General features: G+C 39.2%; 1 protein-coding gene across 8 annotated transcripts in view; it reads right to left on the reverse strand.

Annotated features, from left to right (window-relative positions):
* senp6a (SUMO specific peptidase 6a) overlaps positions 1-9,819 on the reverse strand; it is a 162,090-nt gene extending 152,271 nt beyond the window's left edge. For 4 of the 8 annotated variants that reach the window (XM_028797491.2, XM_051925556.1, XM_051925554.1 and 1 more), the window contains exons 1-2: positions 8,949-9,374; positions 3,663-3,756 (exon numbers count right to left, since the gene is read on the reverse strand). In XM_028797491.2, the coding sequence (XP_028653324.1) occupies positions 3,663-3,756; positions 8,949-8,979 (125 nt within the window). In that variant the 5' untranslated portion in view covers positions 8,980-9,374. The other 4 variants (XM_028797497.2, XM_051925555.1, XM_028797500.2 and 1 more) reach the window with 4 other exon arrangements.
* Between the last annotated feature and the right edge of the window lie 11,511 nt (positions 9,820-21,330).

The following is a 21,330-nucleotide window of genomic DNA, read 5'->3' on the forward strand; positions in this document are numbered from 1 at the left end:
CTCTCTCTCGGGCTGCCTGTGTGTGTGCCTCTGTCTCTCTCTGGCACTGCCTGTGTGTGTGTGCCTCTGTCTCTCTCTGGCGCTGCCACTGTGTGAACCAAGGTTCCACTGAGGTTGACTAATGAAAAGTCAACGTGGCTCAGAGCTGCATGTGGACTGTGGCACAGACAAGCAGAAATGACGGCATGTTTTCCGAGGCGTCGCGTCCGAGTTGGTGGGCGTGGCTGTGCGAGTTTTCATTGTATGGGAGTTGGTGGGCGTAGCTCCTTCCTGCGTGCTTTCATAGGTGTCTTGCCCGCTCTGGCGGCGGCTTAGAGAATCTATATATGGCTCCTTCCTGCGTGCTTTCATGGGTGTCATGCCGCTCTGGCGGCGGCTTAGAGAATTATATATATAGATGTATACTTTCTAACAGTTAAAAAAAAAAAAAAGTTGTAGTGCAATTAGTGTTTAAAAATTATTACAACCTGTAACTGCAGGTATATTTACATTTAAGCAGTGTTTAATTTCCAATACTAATTAATTGATTGTACAAGTATTTTTTTGTTAGACAAATGGTGAAAACTACTTTTAAATAAGCCTTTTTTCAGATAGGCACACCATATAAAATAAATATTACATCTTGTAATTATGAGAATTATTTTTTCTTTAATGCCATATGGATTATGGAAAAATATTTTTGTGCAAATTTTATTTGTGTGCATTTTAAGGAAAATTTATTAATTAATTAAGCATTCCGGATTTAATTTTATAAATAAAAAATGAACAGTTAACACCAGTGGTCTATAGTCGGATTATAAATATATACATTTAAATTTACTTATTTACTTATTTTATCCAAGGTGACTTACAACATTTATGATACAATTGATTACATTTCTTTTGGTTTTCCAATTGGCGCACAGGCAGGTCTAGGGACTTGCTATTGATTACACAATGTCAGTAGCAGGATTTGAATCCACAGCCTCAGGGTTTGAAGTCTAAAGCCTGAACCACCACACTACACTGCCTACTTTAATATTGGACATAAGGCTTCTATGTGCCAGGTTATGCAGGAGATTAGTGTAAAACGTTTTTTAAAGGGAGATTTAAAAAAAAAAAAAAAAAAAAAAAAAAAAATGAATCTATACTGGAATCGGCCGATCAAGTAACATGAAATCAGTGATCAGTATCAGCCTTAAAAAACCTGATTGAACATCACTAGAATAAAACCTCCCAAGATCACTCTGCTGGAAACTGAACAATTCTTGGAATGATCAACAACAAAAATTACAATTTAAATGTTTCACTCAAATGATCAGACTTGATTTTAAATTTGAAAATGATATCAAGTATACATCTTAGTATTTAAATTATTCAGAGAGATGTAATATCACGAACGTAATGGATTCTGTGTCCTGTTTAAGAAGCACGTAGTGATTCACACACAGAAAACATAAAAGAACACATACAAAACAAAGCATTTAACATGCTACTATACTTATGATGGTATTTGAGAAACTAATAAATTAGATTTAAAGATGAAGTTTATGATGTTCTTCTTTAATGACAAAATAAACTACGTGATTAAAGTGGAAATTTCGAGATTAAAGTTGACATTTCAAGCTTTTTCTCAATGTGTCCCTATTTTTTTTTTTTTCTTTTCTCTGTACCTTAATAAGCTTTCATATGACACTCAGACAGTGAGGTACGACTTGCCTTTTCACAGCGACTTTGAACTCTGACAACTTCTTTTTTTATTTTGGCATGGTGCAACTTTGTGAACTTGAGCTTTTGAGTTTCTCCGACACTCTATGTCACTCGATCAACTTCCTTTTGTTGTTTATACCACTGTTTAAACCAACAAATAGTACGTTTTCCTTGGTATTCGCTGAAATTCTTCTATTTTCCCCCATGCTTTTGCCATTGCTTTTTCACAAAACGCTGAGACTTAAGGGCTATTTATATTGATTTGCATATTCAAAGAGGCAGAATTCTGGGAGAGGCAGCAGGCACATGAACGTGCGTTACTTTTCACGCTGACCAGGGTTTATAGAGCGGAAGAACGTGGAAGTTGGCGAACGCACAGATTTATGCATCTGGATTTTTTTGTGCGTACACACATTTCCACTTTTGTCCTTACGCCATGTTTTAGTGTGAACTCTATGCACAGTGCTATGCATGAGGCCACAGGACTTCTGGAACAATGTGCCTTGCACAGATTAGGTAAACGTTCGAGTAATCCGGCCAAAGTACCAGAAGACATGCGGCAAAAACTAAGGACACTATTTGAACAGAAGAACCTGATACAAACTACAAAGCACAATACAGGGAGTCCTTGGGTTACAACATCTCAACAAACAACGTTTCGAGTTTACAATGCTCACTCCCATAAAAACTTAAAAAAATTGAGACACGAGTGTTTCGGCTTCCGCCATTAGCGTCATACTTAGACTACATGGGCAAACTAGTTTGGTTGCGCGCAGCAGAAGAATACGCAGTAACGCAGAGTATGAGTGAGGGAGTTGGCGAACTACTTTTGTTGCGTGCGGAGGAAGTGTTCCGTTTGTGTGGCTTTGTTTGGCAACTTTGTGGCCCTTATCATGGCTCCTAAACAAAAGACAGAGTCTTCAGATGGTAGTGCTGCGAAGAAGAGGAAAGCCATCACGATGGAAGTGAAATTAGACATTGTAAAGTGATCAGAAGTAATAAAGGTAAAGAGGTTTTTTTTACACTAATTTTTTGTCATTTTTTCTGTTACTACAGTACAGTGTACAGTACAGTATATTTATGTCCTTTTCCTTTTTCTGTGGCTTAGTTGTGTTTTTATGTAGATTATGATTTTGCAAATGTGTTAGGATAGGTAAGTGACTTCGGCTAGAGTGCATTTCGACTTGCACCAAAATTCGTGTTACATCACTGTTGTAGGAATGGAACTGTGTCGTAACCCAAGGAGCCCCTGTAGCAGAAATCTTATTGTTTGGGGCTGCTTTACTGCATCAGGGCTTGAGCAGCTCACCATCATAGAATACACTATGAGTTCTTCATCACATCAGAGGTTGCTTGAGGATAACATGAGACCCATCTGTCAGAAAACTGAAGCACGACCAAGTGGACATTAAGTTATAACAATAACCATAAATATTCCAGTAAAACCACCAAGGAATTGCTGAAAAGAAAGAAATCGAGTGTTCTGGATTGGCCAAGTCAAACCTTAATTCTGAATCCCGTTGAGATTCTGTGGGAGTATTTGAAGCGGTCCATGCACGCAGCACATACTTCAAACATCACACAGCTAAAAAAAAACAGCATGCATAAGTGGCAAGAACTTTCTCTTACTCAATGTCAGAGACTGGCAGACAGTTCTAGAAAATGTTTACTTGAAGTTGTTTCTGCCAAATGGTGCAATACCAGTTATTAGAGCCAAGGATGTACTGACATCTTACACAGACAGAAATATATTAATTTTTCATTGAATAAATTATTGCAAAGTAATTTTCTCTCTTTTTTAGGTTACATCCCCTTTACCCAAAGACACTACTTAAATGAAGATCACATCTTGATATTTCCACATATTAAAAAAGAAAAACCGTTTAGCTACATGCATTGTAAATGACAATGCATCACACACAAAGCGCTGAGACGGCTCTACCTAGTAGTGCTTAACATAAATAAGGCCTTACTTCTTTTCTGCTTTGCCTTCATTCTCATCTGGAACACCAAAACCCCAGATAGACTTATATCCTCCATCCTTCTTGCATTCTGATCTATTCAGTGCTGAAACAGAAAAACAAAAATATTTGTCGTGTAACTACTTTGTACTTTACTATGACAAGCAGAAGGGCTTCTTTAATTCACAGACACAGTTACAACCTATTTGGGAATGTGGAGTGTACTAAAATTTGGGCATCCTTACATATGATTTTTTGGTCCTCAAAGCTTGCTAGGCCTTAAATTAAACCAGAGGAAGAATATTTCACAGTTGAAAAGATAATGTATACCCATTTAAGATGCTGTTCCTAAACTAAACAAATATGATTTACTCCAAGCAGCTGACTGAAGACTTCAAACTTAATATAACTGCCTCTTACAAAGCAGGGGAAAGCCAAAAAAACTCAGAAAACATTTTAAATGGTATGCAACGGTAAACGGTATGTTGCCAAGAGAAAATATGAAAGATTCAAATATACAGTATATTACAGTAGAACTGCTTATAACAAGACTTATAACTGCTTATGACAAGACAGCAGTGATATACGGAGAGTTTTATTTAGTAACTGCATCTGTGCTTTATTAGAGAAGTGCCTCTAAGAGGCATTTTTAGAACTTGATACACAAGTATGCAAAATTTCTCCAAACGGTGTGTTTAGGGAGTGAAATTTTGGTTAGAGGACAATAATTTTCTCCTAGGGAATTCAATTATTGGCCAGACCTGTGGATATTCCACCCTGGGAAGTGGTAACTCATAAGTTTTCTTTCAATAAGTGTGCGGTACTGACTTATACTATTAATGAAGTACTTTGCTTTGTAAAAACTAGTGTCACAATAATCACTCAGTATGAATTTCTTGTAATGAACTATCCACTGACAAAACTAAAAAGCACCAACTCCCAACTCATGGCCAAGTGTGGAAAAAAAAAAAAAAAACAAAGAAATGGTAGTGCAACTTTTCATTCAGTTTTAAAACCACAGCAAGATTTGTAAAAAAAAAAATGGATAAATATATCTTACAACAAATCTTAAAACCCCACACAGACATTATTTTCAGGTAATTTGCATTTGAACAAATGTACTTCAATAAGCTGGTTTAAAACCCACTGTAAGATCCATCTACTTGAACAGGCACTGCAGTTATTGTAAAATCAAAGCTCTAAAGGAATGTGCACATTAACTGGACTTGCTGATAGCCCCATGATGAACCACTATGTGGATATTGCGTGGATTACAGAGTCATCCAGTTGTTCAGGCTTTTTTCTTACTTTAAGGTCTTATTTACCAGCATTTATTTTATTGTTATTAAAAAATGTACCATTGGACTTAAACACAGCTTTAAAATTGAGTTTGGAAAACTACAAGTATTCACTTTAATTTTAAAGTTGTGTTTATTTTATAATGTTACTATTTAAAGTTAATTCTTCTGCCACTAGCTTTTAAATTTTTTGTGATACAGTATGTCAATAAAGCTGTGATTTACACATACTTGCTTATATTACTTGTAATGACAAAGGAACTCAACAACTGTCCACTGAAAGCTAACAAATCATCCAGCATTGTTTAATTTTATACAACCCTGGTTCATCTTAATAACCATTTCATGCTTCAATGCACAGAAGTTCTTTACGAAAAATAAAGTCTCAGTCTTTTTCTCCCATATGCTTACATACCATGAAATAACCAAATCTGGAGACCTGACCAATTAAATTTATTCATACTCCAATCAATACACCCATAACAGGCATTTCATGAGGGCAACAATCAATCATGAAATTTGCACAGATACAGGAGTGGCTGTCTCCCTCACGCCTGAGACATACAGCAAGTTATTTAAGCCTAGATTGGAAGAATCAGGATAAATCAAACAGACAATGAGTGTACTATTTGCACAACACCATACAAAGTCTTCATTCAAATTATGAGCATAACATAATAATCCATAAAGTATATATCAAATGAATGAATGGTTAGTGCTGTTCACTTAGGTAGTGCTCCATCACATAGTTGAAAGGAACTCTCTTATATGGATCATCACTTCTGGTAGAATATATCCCAGCACCACAAACAATTTTTAGCTTTATATGGAAAAATAAACCAAAATAATTTAAAATATACCTTTTCATTTATACTATAAATTTCATTTTTTAAATGTATTACTAAAACGATTATTTTTTTAAACAATAAAATTGTGGCCCATACTACAAGAACCTGCAAAGGGAGTGACCAGAATTATATGCTATAAAAATGTTAATTACCTGCTGAAAGCATGTTAGGAGCCCTGGGAAAAGTGCTCACAAGTGTAATTAAACTGTGAAGATTTCAGCCTGTGTGAGTGGCATTTGGCATCATCCAGGCTGGTCGGGATTTATCACTTACCATCTATTAAAAGTGGCAAATGATCAAAGCCAGGTGATCATTGGGGTGACATATACAGCTGAATCTGAAAAATGAGACAAATACAACCTTTAAGTATTTTTTTAGAAAAAATAACTATTTATTGATGAGTAATTAACAAAACCACATGTGCCACAATTATTGGCTACCCTAGAAATGCTTATGAATAAAGTGTAACTGAAGCATTTTTTTCCATTTACCGGTATATCTTTCTTTAAGTTGATCAGTGTGTATGTTCACTGGGGTATAAATATTATGTGGCAAACAGGCCAAATTCCCTTATTCATTCATCAACATGGGAAAGACAACATACAAATCAAATGAGGGAAAAGTGTGTTGACCTTCATAAATCAGGGAAGGGCTATAAAAAACACATATCAACAGTTAGGACAAAAATTAAAAAGGTCATATCAACTAGAACTGTTGCCAACTTGCGTGGAAAAGAACCCAAGTTAACTCTGCAGTGAGGAGGATGGTAACAGAGGTAAAAAAAAAAAAAAATCCATAAGGATCTGGAGAAATACAGAAAAAAGTAGCATGTCACCATGTTTCCAAAATGACCATCAGACTCCACCTCCATGCCAAGAGATTATTTATAAGCCATGCCAGAAAAAAATATTTCCTGTTATTTAACCACAAACATAAGCGTCTGGAGTTTGCTAAATGCTACTGAAACTCTGACTCAAACTATGTTCTATGGTCAGACAAAACAAAAACTGAGCTTTCTGGCAACAAACCTCTTAAGTGGGTTTGTTGTAAAAATGATATACCAAAAAGAATCTGATTTCACACTGACAAGTATGGTGAAGGTTCTGAGATATTGTGGGTCTGTGTATTCAGAAAAATGGAACTTGTTAGGGTACATGGCATCATGGGCTCTATGAAATACCAGAAAATGTTAAAATGAAAAATGTCTCATCTCCGCCAAGAAAAGGAAAAGTGGGTCATGGTTGGCGATTCCTGCAGGACAGTAATCCAAAACATGCACAAATTTAAAACAAAAATGGTTAAAGGAACCCAAAATCAAGCCTCTTAAAAAGCATCTCATAGCTCCATTAAAGACCTGTGGAAAGAGCTCAAGAGGAGAGTGCAGAAGAGAGGACCCTGGATAATGTGGAGAGATTACCGTAAGTAAAAAGAAATAGTGGCATATTTCCTTCTCTATATTCTCTAACCTTATAAGATGTTATAGAAGACGACTAGGGAGGATGTATAAGGTATTAAATGTTGGGTTACCAATAATTGTGGTACATGTGGTTGTGCTACATATAATTATTTCTTGATGAGGAACTGTTTTTTCTCAAAATAAATATACTTCACTGAAAGGTTGGATTTCTCTGTTTTCTTTCACTGAGAGATTTAAGTAATTTACCAAAACGCAATTTTTCATATAACCCTTTTTAATCATCTTTCCCAAGGATGCCAATAATTGTGGAATGGACTGCATATTTAGCTTCTGAAACCTCATAAATAAGACACTTTCAAGATTTAAATACGGAACTTAAGTATGACATCCAAATATGTTATCAGTAACATACTGCCTCTAAACCATCAATGGGTACTTTGTGCAGCGTCATTCATGGGAGGTGTCCATGTTAAGAAAACTAATTTTCAAATAAAAGTGCAGATCCGCTCTACTAAATGCCTTCAGGGAGATTGCTTGTTAAATAAAACAAAGAACTGCATTAATTTGTAAACCAGGTAAAACCAAACTGTTTGTATACACATACAACAGAGCTAATTTCAAATTTGACAAGTGAATGTATGAAGTGTATAATGATACAATGGCCAAGATAACAATAACTAAACTTCAATAAAGTATTTACCGACTTCCTCCTAACACACCACTTAGAGGGCACAAAAAGAATGAGTGCCTTACCAGGAGTTTATAATCCCAAAAGAAATTCACGGACTGTAATTATCAAAACAGACAGCACAGGGGCCAGCTGCCACACCACTCCATGGTCCTTGGTTGAAATCCTGAGCTGGGAAATGCCTATTTTCATGATCCCAGGGTAGTTCAACTGGTAACCATAAACCAGCCAAACATGAGTGAGTCCAGTGTTAGTTCTCACTTTGCTGTTCATGGTGCCAATACATAGATTCATTTTAGGATTGCAGGAAGTCCTATGATTGAAAATGGATCAATGAACATTTATAAATTAGACTTTAACCACTGGCTGCAAAGTGAAACATGTTGTAGGTTTAAGAGTGTAATATTAAAATGTTTTCTAGCACCTCAAATGATTTAAAGCATGGGCTGTTTGCAATAATCAAACCGCTTAATCAGCTTAGACACGAATAAATGAAAGGTAAGTGTGAATGCTAACATTTAAAATGTAACAATTCATTACACTGTGGACTACTGATTCACAGGCTACCCAAAAAAAAGTCTAAACCACTTTACAAATGCATGCTGCACAAACGTATAATGTGGCATGTGCATAAAAATTAAATCAACCTAACCTGTACGTACTTAATTGAAAATCCGCAAGGCTTACCTTACTGCTGCTTAGCAAGCCATGCAAACACCCTTTCAAAACAGATTTGCACGCATAGTTTTAGCATCATGCATAGTTAAATGAAGCTGGTGGTAATGAAGTAACCTGTTTTTTTTGGTTTTTTTTACTTCGTCTTTCCGAGAATAGAACACTGAACACGTCTTAGTCGCCAGTAGGCCGCGAGTACATTTGCTGGCTTTTTTCAAAACATCTAGGGTCGAAGAAGGTGATCTCTGCAAATAAAAATGTCAACTGGGACGCTTTTTTTCCCCCAAAGGAGTCCTTGCAATAGATTCATCAAGGGAATATAATACCGGCAACTGTATCGAAGTGACACTGAACGAGCATAAAGGGGCCTACCTTGAATGAAAAGGCTGGGCTGGCGGGCCATGAGTCGCAGTCGCCGCCAACACTATGTCGCTTACCCCAGTCGTCTGCTCTCGGGTGGCGGCGGTGGCAGCGCCGACGCTAGCAGCTCACACGGCGTCTCTCTCCGCCTTCCCTCCACCAACGGCGTGCTGGACCCGGACCCGCCTGCTCACCCCCCACGTTATTTGCCGTAGTCTCTAAATCCCTTTGTACTCTCAAAATATTTTTTCGATATGTTATCCCGTAATCTTTCTCATCATTTACAGTGTGGCAGAACGGCGATGTGTTCTTAATTTGCCCTTATCTAATAACCAGTGAAAAGGAACAAAGCAAAGCGGCAATCAAAAACAATGCTACTCCCCAATGCAAAACTCAAAAAAGCCAAGTTGCCTCGGCCAATTAAAATGCAAACGCTTAAAACGCGTTCTTACTCTCTCTCTCTCTTTCTCTGACGCGAGCTTCGGAAAGGCGTCTTCATCAGCCTGGCTTCAGAAATCCATCCCCCGGATGATGAGAGAGTAGGCCGTGCTCGATGCAAAGTGGACACCCCAGTTCATCCGAAAAAAAAAAAAAAAAAAAATCAACAAAAAACACGAATGGGTCCCCTTTCAGAGTTTTACGTCAAAACAAAGCACATGATGAACAAAATCAGTTTTAAATATAGGCTATGTTCCTATTTCGTATTGTGGGTAGAATTATGTCGGTGATGTGGGAAGGGAAGCAGGAACAAAGCTTTCAATATTAATGTTTCTTTTATTTTGTGGTATTGTTTTAAAGAGAGGTTGCTATTAATAACGTAAGAAGGCATAACCGAGTCCGCTCGAGCAGAGCTCTCTTGCTCTGTACTCGATGCGTTCTGCCTGAATCGGTAGTGGCGGTCAGGAATATTGCTGTCTTCGACTACAGTGAGCACGGTACGCTGGGTGATTATTTGCCTTCTCTGGCGGCCTTTACATAGTTTGGTTCCTCTCAACTCAATATGGCCAACACTTTCAACACTCAAAAGGCAGCACGAGTGAATAAAAGTTATTTTTAAAGGCCACACACATCTCTATTGAAATTAAAGTACCGTTATTCATTTCAGTAGTGCGGTCGTTTCCTCGTTTATTTGGCTCTAAAATTCCACAAGTTGGAACAGCTTGGCAAAGCCTGCTATTGTGTTATCTTGTGCCCATCATTCACTCACTCATTCATTCATTTTCCAAAATCACTTACAAAGGTTTATTCTGTAGGTTTTACAGGGTCATTATTGTCACTTGCACGGAATGCACTGAAATTTTTATTCTTACCTGCTGAACAACATGCATCATGGCAGCATTCGATGGTACCATGATTTGTGAGTATATAATATACAGTAATAAAATTTAGTGGAGCATGTGTCTGTCTGGTTGTTACTTCGGTTTTTCCTCCCCCATTTCAAAGTCATGCAGGAAGGGATAATTGTGACTAAACTAACTGCAGTTTAGTGTGTGGGAGTGGGCCTTGCAATTGACTTGTACCCAGTGCGGCCAGGATAGGCTTTGATTACCTATGACCTGGATTAGTTTAAACCAGGATAGGCTTTGATTACCTATGACCTGGATTAGTTTAAACAAGTTTCAGAATGTTTTATGTTATGCTATACTATACTGTACTATAGTATAATAAAATCTTATATATTAAGCTCAACATGGGGATGTGTGAGTTTTGTATTTTTTGTACAATTCCATGCCCTTGGTCTAATCCCAACAAAATTTTGCACCCTTATTACACTTTGTCAGAAAGGAACTGTAAACTACTTTGGAACCCAAAATCCAGGAAAAGGCCCTGTTCTGTATTTGAGCAAAGACAAAGCCTCATTCATAATTATTGTCTGAGAAAAGCTTATCCTAGGCACAGAGTAAGAAACATCCTAGTCTATCACAGCCCCCCAAACACACACACACACTCCCCACAGTGTCATGGAATCAAGGTGGAAACCATAACTTCAAGGTACCTACACCTCTTTCAGGATGTTACAATACAAGACTAGAAAAATCATTGAATTTTTTAATCTCATCCTTTACTGAAATTGATTGAGTTTAGTGTCACTGAGAGCTTAAGCTTGTCCCAGCAGTTTATCACACAATGCAGGAACAATCCCTGCAAAAGAAGCCAAGATGTCCAAGATACTGTACATACAGTATATTTACTGTATTGCGTACAAGACTAATTTGGATCACCAATTAACCTAACTTCACTTTAGTACAAAGAGATTAATGTCACAGTCCTTTTGCATTTTCCTAACAACTACGTTTGTACCTGTATTGTACCAGTTATGTTTTTTTCTGAACATTTTTGGAGCTGTGACATTTTTAACACAGTTGGTTGCTTCTCTGTATGTGGAACACATACTGATCTGACCTTAGAAAGGCAAATAGTATTATTAAAGCTCTCAGGAAACCTTTTCTGTTCCCTGACTATGACTGTATCTGGTGCCAGGCCCTTAAAGACATGGTTTGACAAGTTTGGTGTGGATGATCTCGAGTGGCCTGCAGAAAGCCCTGACATCAACCCAGTTGAACACCTTTGGGATGAAATGGAATGCCTCACAAATGCCCTTTTGGCTGAATGTGCACAAATAGGTGTTGTGGTCAGGTTTCCACAAACGTTTGACCATATAGTGTTTATTAATTATATACATTCTTTACAAACAATTTTAAAGCAAAGCCTCCTTGTTTTCATTTGAATTATTTTTTATCACAAAAGTTATTTTATTCTGGTACAGTTTTATTTAATGATTTATGCTTTCACAAGCATAGTAACAGTTATTTTCTCACACTCAAAATCATAACTCTTTCTTCAACAATTAATATTTTTCTCCACAGATTAGAAAAGCAGTTTTGTTCATCTCCAAGTGGATCCCCAAGTTTGTTTGTTTCTTACATTATTGACACATTCTGAAAACACCTTCCTGGACAATTTTATATATATATTTCTATAATGCTGAGGAAAAAAATATGTTCAAAATTAGTTCTGTTACACATGTATGCAAGAACTTGTGCTTTAGGCAGGATTCACACTACCATCCAGTCTTTGAAGTCTGACATTTTTACCATATTGACTTTATGCTTGTGTTTCACTTTTTATTTTAATTGATAGCTTAGCATTTACTGATCTGTTCAGTTCACTGAGGTATGTATAAATCTTAAGGGTACCATAATTCAAGATAAATGACTACTGTTGGTGCTGTTGTTCTTTCCTGAAAACAATTTGACATAGATTCTCAAAATCTTTGCATTCTTCAGATTTATTAAATTGTATTTGTAATTAGCTGTATCTTTGGATTGGGCGGCACGGTGGCGCAGTGGTAGTGCTGCTGCCTTGCAGTAAGGAGACCTGGGTTCACTTCCCGGGTCCTCCCTGCGTAGAGTTTGCGTGTTCTCCCCGTGTCTGTGTGGGTTTCCTCCGGGTGCTCCGGTTTCCTCCCACAGTCCAAAGACATGCAGGTTAGGTGCATTGGCGATCCTAAATTGTCCCTAGTGTGTGCTTGGTGTGGGGGTGTGTGTGTGCCCCGGGATTTGTTTCTGCCTTGCGCCCTGTGCTGGTTGGGATTGGCTCCAGCAGTCCACCATGACCCTGTGTTATGATATAGCGTGTTAGGATATAGTGGGTTGGACAATGACTGACTGACTGTATCTTTGGATTGTAATAACTATATCCATACCAACCTCTTGACTTTGGAAAGACTCTTGTCCACTTCCTTTGAGAGCTGGTCTGTCTCATCATTAGGCAGGGAATGCATCAAAAAGAGACAATAGCCATATGGACTCAATACTCTCTTCACATCTAATATGGGTATCTTCTGTTATTACCATTGTGGGATATGGCCGGCATGTCATCCCAGCCAACACTCCCAGGCCACCAGGTGGAGCCCTTCCTGCAGCATGGAGGTGCCCCGAATGCCAGCAGGGAATACTGGACAATGTAGTTTTTATTCTCAGCCCTGTTGGATACCTTGGGGCCCGCTAGAGGACTCTGCAGGGAGGCACAGAGACTATTTGCCTTATGCCCAGGAAGTACGTCAGAGTCACGTGGACAAAGGGAATGATGTGCTTCCTGGGTGAAGAGAAAGAAGGATTTTTTATCTGACCCGGAAGTGTTCTAGGTCACATGGACAGACAGGGTGAAACGCTTCCGGGTCAAGGACTGTAAAAAGGACAGTGAAACACCAGAGCATTGAGCTGAGCTGGGTGGAAGGGTGGCAACGCGTCTGGGAGTGGAGGATTGATTATTGTATTGGTTATTATAGGGATTATTGTGTATTATATGAGTATAGTGGAGTGTAGAGTGCTTGGTGCACATTATTATTATAAAATAAAGTTATATTGGACTTTTATCTGGTGTCTGACGTCTGATCTGAAGGTTCAAGGGGTTGACAGTGCCTCTATCTTTCACACCATCAGTATAACCTTATAAAACACAAAGGCCCCTTTACATCCAGTATTAACACATGTGATGTGACCTCATTAAAAACCAAATTGTAAAGGCACTTGTGATTGGATTGTGTTTGAATCACTCAGACCACATTTAGAGGTGGTCAGAAGTGAACAGCTTCTACATTTAACAAAAGGGTAAATGGAAACACATTTTCTGTCTGTATGCAACAATCACTTAAGCTAAAGCTAAGATGAATTTTCTGCAGAGGAGGTGACATTGGCTCTGTGTCTGGGTATGATGTAAACACTGGAGATACATTTTAATGCCAGTTGTAAACATAATCAGGCTAAGTTAAATCCAAGGCCTTAAATTTATGGCTTTAAAGAAAGCTTGCTTACTTGCTGTCCTGTTCTCTCTCCAGATTGCCTCCAGCCCTGCTCCAGCGACTCTCCTATCTATCTTTAGTTGAACGCTCTTGTTGCCTCTAAATTTTTTTAATCTCAGAGGTTGCTGCTAGAACAAGACACACTACTAGAAAGTTGTCAACTTTACTGTGTTTGGATTAGCGCTCCAATACTGTTCCTTCAAGATGCCAGAATAAAGGTCTCTTTACCCAGTTCTCTCCTGTCTGCCTTTTTGTGCAATTCAGAAGTCCCGATGTGGCAATGTGTTCAATAAAATGTTACCAAAATGGATAATTAATCCATTCATTCATTAATAAACCACAAAAACAAAGAAATCCTGAAAGTGGACAAAAATCACTTAAATAAGTGAAAAGCGATGAAAATGGCCTCACTTATTATTATATACTGTAATTACTAAAAGGTTTTATTTTGATATGCAAAGCATATAAGAAATAATGAATCAATGTTGCTTATAAGAATAATTAATCAATAATACTATATTTTTCTTTTAAATTCAATGGATTTTTACTGCAATACAGTTTTATATCCTTGCAGGCAATAATATGCACAAAGTGGTGACTGCAGTGGTACAAGCCCCTCTTTTTTCTCTTATTGGCCCATTTGCCCTCTTTTTTTGTTAGGACCTCATTGATAATTTCTTAGCACAAGTGCATGCCTCATTTTGCATTGCAACAAACACAAAAAAAGGAGCGACAACCAGCAAGTTTTGTTAAATCTCAATAGGCTACTGTTTACTATTCCATTTGGAAATACAATATGGTCTATGCTAATTATTATTATAAATTCCACAAAAATGTGTAAAAAATATTTTTTGTGTTTGTGATATTTTTTCACATGACATCGTAACAAAGAAGATAGCTGTATGTCTTATGCATATGCATATTATGCTTCCAAAGTGTTGTTTCAAGACTCAAGAGCAGCAGTGAAACAGTAATTTGATCAAAAAGATAGTGACACCAAGTGCCATCAATTGATGACAAGGAGAGAATAAGAATGAAAAAAACATTGTCCAGGTCAATCACAGTGATTACTTGAGTTGGTGAATAAACAAAGTGAAAATTGTTATGATCCGTTCTAATAAGATTATGTATGCTCATATTGATTTGTCTTCAGCCTTGGTTTAAATTATGCCACCTGTCTAATAATAAATGGAAATTCATTCCCTATTCAGAGACTGTACAGGTACGTTCTCAGCCTTCCACTGCTATTTTATCCAGTCTTCAAATTTTAAGCAGGCCTGCATCCTGATAACTAGAACATCACAGAATATTTACAACAAAAATTAAGGCTCTTTCTATGCCGTGAGCAAGGCAAAAAAAAGACTGGCATTTCATAAAGCTGTGTTTATTAAGATACAAATTAACTGAGAAATGATATTTTTTCTGAAACCTTTGAATGAAATGATAAATTTAAAACCATAAGAACATTTAGATGCACATTTCAGAACAACCTGAAGTGAATCTGATTACTTTAATAAAGAGCTGACATACAAACCCCTCCCTCGACCAGCTTTTGGAAAAGCAGACCAATGCTCTATATTGCTGCTGCCCGCATATAAACAAAGACTTAAACAGGAAAAAACGCTTTACAGGGACATCTACAAATGGGACAGTGAAGCTGAGGGGGTCTTACAGGGCTGCTTTGAAACAACTGATTGGCAGATGTTTGAGGATTCAGCTGATGGCAACATCAATGAATTCACAGACTCTGTCACAGGATATATCAGCAAGTGCATTGACGATGTTGTCACTAAAACCTCCATTTGCATATATCCTAACCAGAAACCCTGGGTAAATGGGGAGATTTGAGCTAAGCTCAAGGCACGGACCTCTGTCTTTGGCTCAGGGGACTCTGATGCATACAAAGCAGCTAGATACAACCTCCGGAGGTCCATCAAGAAGGCCAAACGGGACTACAGAGACAAAGTGGAGTCAAGCTACCACAGCTTTGACACCAAGCGCCTGTGGAATGGACTGTGCTGCATCACTGACTATAAAAAGAAAAACACAGTCAGTGTTCAGCCCACTGCATCTCTTGCAGACGAGCTCAACACTTTCTATGCTTGTTTTGATGCAGCCAACAAAGAACAGGTGCTATATCCTCAAGGGGGCAGTGAGTCTGTCACTCTAATCCTTGAAACGTCTGACGTGAGAAGGTCCTTCAAAAAGTTCAATCCTCGCAAAGCTCCGGGACCAGATGGCATCCCAGGCCGTGCCCTTTAGGGCGTCTGCTGACCAGCTAGCAGGTGTGTTCACCAACATCTTCAATCTCTCCCTGAGGCAGTTGGTGGTCCCCACTTCCTTCAAGGCATCCACCATCATTCCTGTCCCAAAGAAACCGGTGATCTCCTGTCTGAATGACTATCGCCCAGTTGCACTGACATCGGTCATTATGAAGTGCTTCGAGCAACTGGTCAAAGGTTACATCTGCTCCTCCCACCCCGACACGCTGGATCCTCTCCAATTTGCTTACAGAGCAAACAGATCTACAGAGGATACCATTGCACTAACAATAAACACTGCCCTCACCCACCTGGAAAGAGGAAATACATATGTAAGAATGCTGTTCATAGATTACAGCTCGGCATTCAACATCATCATCCCCTCAAAACTCATCTTGAAGCTTGATGACCTTGGGTTGGGGACGACCATCTGCAGATGGATTTTCTCTTTCCTCACAAACAGGCCCCAGGTGGTGAGAGTCGGCAAACACACGTCCTCATCCCTCATTTTAAACACAGGAGCGCCACAGGGCTGTGTGCTTAGCCTCCTCTTGTATTCCTTGTTCACCCACGACTGCGTTGCAAAACACGGCACAAACATCATCAACACGTTTGCAGACGACACAACCATCATAGGCCTTATCACTAAAAACGATGAGACGGCCTACAGAGAGGAGGTGCTAGCATTGAGTAATTGGTGCCTGGATAACAACTTGTCTCTTAACGTCAGCAAAACCAAGGAGATGATTGTGGACTATCGGAAACAGCAAGGCGGAGAACACCAGGCCATCTACATCAGCAGCCTGGAAGTTGAAAGGGTTAACAGCTTCAAGTTCCTCGGAGTAAACATCACCAAGGATCTCTGGTGGACCCTTCACATGGACACTGTGGTTAAGAAAGCTCGCCAGCGGCTCTACTTCCTGAGGAGGCTGAGGAAGTTTGGCATGAATGCCAACATCACCTCAAACTTTTACAGGAGTGTGGTCGAGAGTCTGCTGACGGGCTGCATTACCGTCTGGTATGGGAGCTACTCTGCCAGCAGCCGGAAATCACTACAGAGAGTGGTGAAGGCAGCAGAGCATATCACGGGCAAGATTCTCCCTGCCATTGAAGACATTTACCTCCATCAGTGCTTGTGTAAGACAAGCAGCATCATAAAGGACCACAGCCATCCATCACACCAGCTGTTCTCCTTGTTACCGTCTGGCAGACGATGCAGGAGTCTGGCTGCTCGGACTACAAGACTTAAGAACAGTTTTTACCACCAGGCCATTCGACTCCTCAACAGCAACACCTGAACACTTACATACACTTACATTACACCTACATTGCATTACATCTACATTGCACTACTCACACACAAACTGTACCTGCACACACTCTGAATACTGACTGGAACATGCATCTGCACTTTATTGAATATGCATCTGTACTTCTAAAACATTATCTGTGCAATAACTGTCATTTGTACTTGCTGCTCATTCAACTCATATTGCTCTATAACTTCTTTTTAAACGTACACATTTTATTTTATATGGCTAGTCTATTTTTAACTTGTAATTTTTTTTTAAATTATTTTTTAGCTTTATTGGATCTAGGCTGAGTGACTTGTTTTTCTCGTCATACACATTTCATTGTATGTTGACCCTGTGTTAACCTATATATGACAAATAAACCTAAACCTAAACCAATGTGCATTTTAAAAGAATCAAGGACAATGCAGTTGTTAAAATATATTATTATGTCATTATGAGCTCTTGAAGTTAATATAAATGACATTTTCAACAAGCTTGTTGTAAATAAAATATTTTTTTATCATATAGTAAATCAGCATTTCTCCATGTACAGTATGTAAGGTTTTGAAAAATGAGATTTGTCAATATTTTCCCCACATTCCAATTTTTTTGTTGTTTAAAATATAAATATTTTGGCTCAGAAAAAAATTATTTTGGGTGTATTTTTAAAATCCATTACAGTGATATTTCGCATAATCAGTCTCATTTTTAAGTAAATACTTTTCTTAATTCAAAAAGTTTGAAAGAGAACTAAATCTGAATATTGTGTTTTTTACTATATGTTTACTAAGCTGCTATCCTAACTTTTGTTAAAATGTTTTGGTGACACTTTAGTTTAAATCCTACAAAAATTCATCTATTGCTAATTTTCCTTTTTTAGCAATACCTTAATAATGGATTCATTTCATGCTAGTAACACAACAAAGCATCAGTTAAGTTGTTTTTAAACTCTGCAATGTAGCCTACTAAAGTAACTTCACTTTGGAGCAGTCAGAAGTGGCTTGAGTGAGACATATTTCTCTTGATATTGTATAACACCTGGGAATCCTTCATGTTAATAAGTAATTTTAACAGCATTTCAAAAACTATTAATTTGCCACACTTCACAGAGATTTATAACCACTTTACTGATTCGTTGTAAGTGTAATTCAAACCAAAAGGAGCCCTTTTCAAGGTTTTACCCCCAAAACAACAGACACTTAAATAAGAAAAGCTACTGCCATACCCAGAGACAACCTTCTGGAATATAAAAACAAAGACAACAAGAACCACATCCCCCTTGTTGTCACCTACAACCCACATCTTGAAGCACTTCGAAAAATTATAAAAGAACTTCAGCCAATGCTAAACAATGACCAAACACTGAAAAATGTATTTCCTGAACCTCCCCTCCTGGCATACATACAACCACCAAACCTGCAGCAACTAATTGTCTGAAGCTTCCTAAGTGAACCAACAGAAAATGGCATATCTCCCTGCCTACAGAAAAGATGTAAAACATGTGCCCACATTTATGATACAGATCGTATAGTTATACCACACTGCCGACTTGAACATTACATAAAGGGATCATTTCCCTGCAGATCATCTAATGTAGTCTACCTAATTCTCTGTATGAAATGTCCTGACACTGCACTCTATGTGGGAGAAACTGGACAAACACTCTGCCAGAGAATGAATTTACACAGGTCCCACATTAAATGTGGCAACACAGATGTTCCTATAGCGGCCCACTTCAACAGCCATGGACACTGTGAGGGGGACTTTAAAGTCACAGTGCTTATGGGCAACATCAGAACACAGCAAGAGAGAAAAGAATGGGAAGTCAAACTCATGCTAAAATTTAATACATTACAACATGGATTGAATAAAGACAAGAGTTTTATGGCCAGGTATGAGGATTATTTGCATCTCTCAGACTGACACGGAAAACCTGACTACAGATCCACATTGTAAGGAAAAACTCATTAGAAACTTCAAAAGACTTTGTTGGACAGTTATCCTATCCAAAGATCTTGACCATACATTGTTCTCTCTTGTTAAATGAACCTTAGCCTGAAGGGGTCTATTATTTTTTTACATTTAAGATTTCTCACTTAAAGATTTGCCAATGTTGTTTCTTGTCCTAGTGTGTATATAAACACAGAGAACTCCAGTTTCTGTATTGCATCTTGCCTGAAGAAGCGCAGGTTCAGCCATTGTACAGCTCCTGGAACAATTGAAGGTTAAGGGCCTTGCTCAAGGGCCCAGCAGAGTAGGATCTCTTTTAGCAGTGACAGGGATTCGAACCAACAACCTTTGGGATACCAGCGCAGATCCTTAGCCTCAGAGCCACCTATCTTTTTAGTTAGCCAATAAAAGGTGTCATTTTGCTTGACTTTTCACTACATTCATAATGGCTAACACAGTACAACACCCTAGTACTAAAGGTTTTGTTAAGTAATAGATGCATTTTTGCAGTACCTAAACTAAAGTGTTCCCAATATATTTTGGAAAAGGAATGTTAAGTTGGCAGTATACAGTAGTACAGCAATGGTTAGGGCTGCTGCCTCCAGCCCTGGGATCACATTCTGGCTTGAGTACTGCATGTGTAGAGTTTAAATGCCCGTCTTCATGTCTGTGTGAGTTTTCCCAGTGGGTGGTCCGGTTTTCCTGACATTACTCCAAAGATCTTTCTGTTAGGTTAATTGATGATTCTAAATTAGCTGGTACTGTATTCTCTGATGATGAACTGGAAAAGTGTGATACAAAGATGATGGGTAGATAGATAGGTGAAACATTAAGTTGGTGTATGTCAGATCATGAATGCTCTATGTTTTAAAAATTAATATAGGACACAGTTTAGAAACTGATCAAGGCAAACATCCATCCATCCATCCATTCTCTTCCGCTTATCCGAGAACGGGTCGCGGGGGCAGCAGCTTGAGCAGAGATGCCCAGACTTCCCTTTCCCCGGCCACTACTTCTAACTCTTCCAGGGGAATCCCGAGGCGTTCCCAGGCCAGCTGAGAGACATAGTCCCTCCAGCGTGTCCTGGGTCTTCCCCTGGGCCTCCTCCTGGTTAGACGTGGGAGGGAGGTGTCCAGGAGGCATCCTGATCAGATGCCCGAGCCACCTCATCTGACTCCTCTCAATGCGGAGGAGCAGCGGCTCTACTCTGAGCCCCTCCCGGATGACTGAGCTTCTCACCCTATCTTTAAGGGAAAGCCCAGACACCCTACGGAGGAAACTCATTTCAGCCGCTTGTATTCGCGATCTCATTCTTTCGGTCACTACCCATAGCTCATGACCATAGGTGAGGGTAGGAACATAGATCGACTGGTAAATTGAGAGCTTCGCCTTGCGGCTCAGCTCCTTTTTCACCACGACAGACCGATGCAGAGCCCGCATTACTGCGGATGCCGCACCGATCCGCCTGTCGATCTCATGCTCCATTCTTCCCTCACTCGTGAACAAAATCCCGAGATACTTGAACTCCTCCACTTGGGGCAGGATCTCGCTACCAACCCGGAGAGGGCACTCCACCCTTTTCTGGCTGAGGACCATGGTCTCGGATTTGGAGGTGCTGATTCCCATCCCAGCCGCTTCACACTCAGCTGCGAACCGATCCAGAGAGAGCTGAAGATCACGGCCTGATGAAGCAAACAGGACAACATCATCTGCAAAAAGCAGTGACCCAATCCTGAGTCCACCAAACCGGACCCCCTCAACACCCTGGCTACGCCTAGAAATTCTGTCCATAAAAGTTATGAACAGAATTGGTGACAAAGGGCAGCCCTGGCAGAGTCCAACTCTCACTGGAAACGGGTTCGACTTATTGCCGGTAATGCGGACCAAGCTCTGGCACCGATCATACAGGGACCGAACAGCCCTTATCAGGGGGTCCGGTACCCCATACTCTCGGAGTACCCCCCACAGGATTCCCCGAGGGATACGGTCGAATGGCTTTTCCAAGTCCACAAAATACATGTAGACTGGTTGGGTAAACTCCCATGCACCCTCCAGGACTCTGCTAAGGGTGTAGAGCTGGTCCA

This window comes from Erpetoichthys calabaricus, chromosome 3 (genome assembly GCF_900747795.2).
Source record: "Erpetoichthys calabaricus chromosome 3, fErpCal1.3, whole genome shotgun sequence".
Lineage (NCBI taxonomy): Eukaryota > Metazoa > Chordata > Cladistia > Polypteriformes > Polypteridae > Erpetoichthys > Erpetoichthys calabaricus.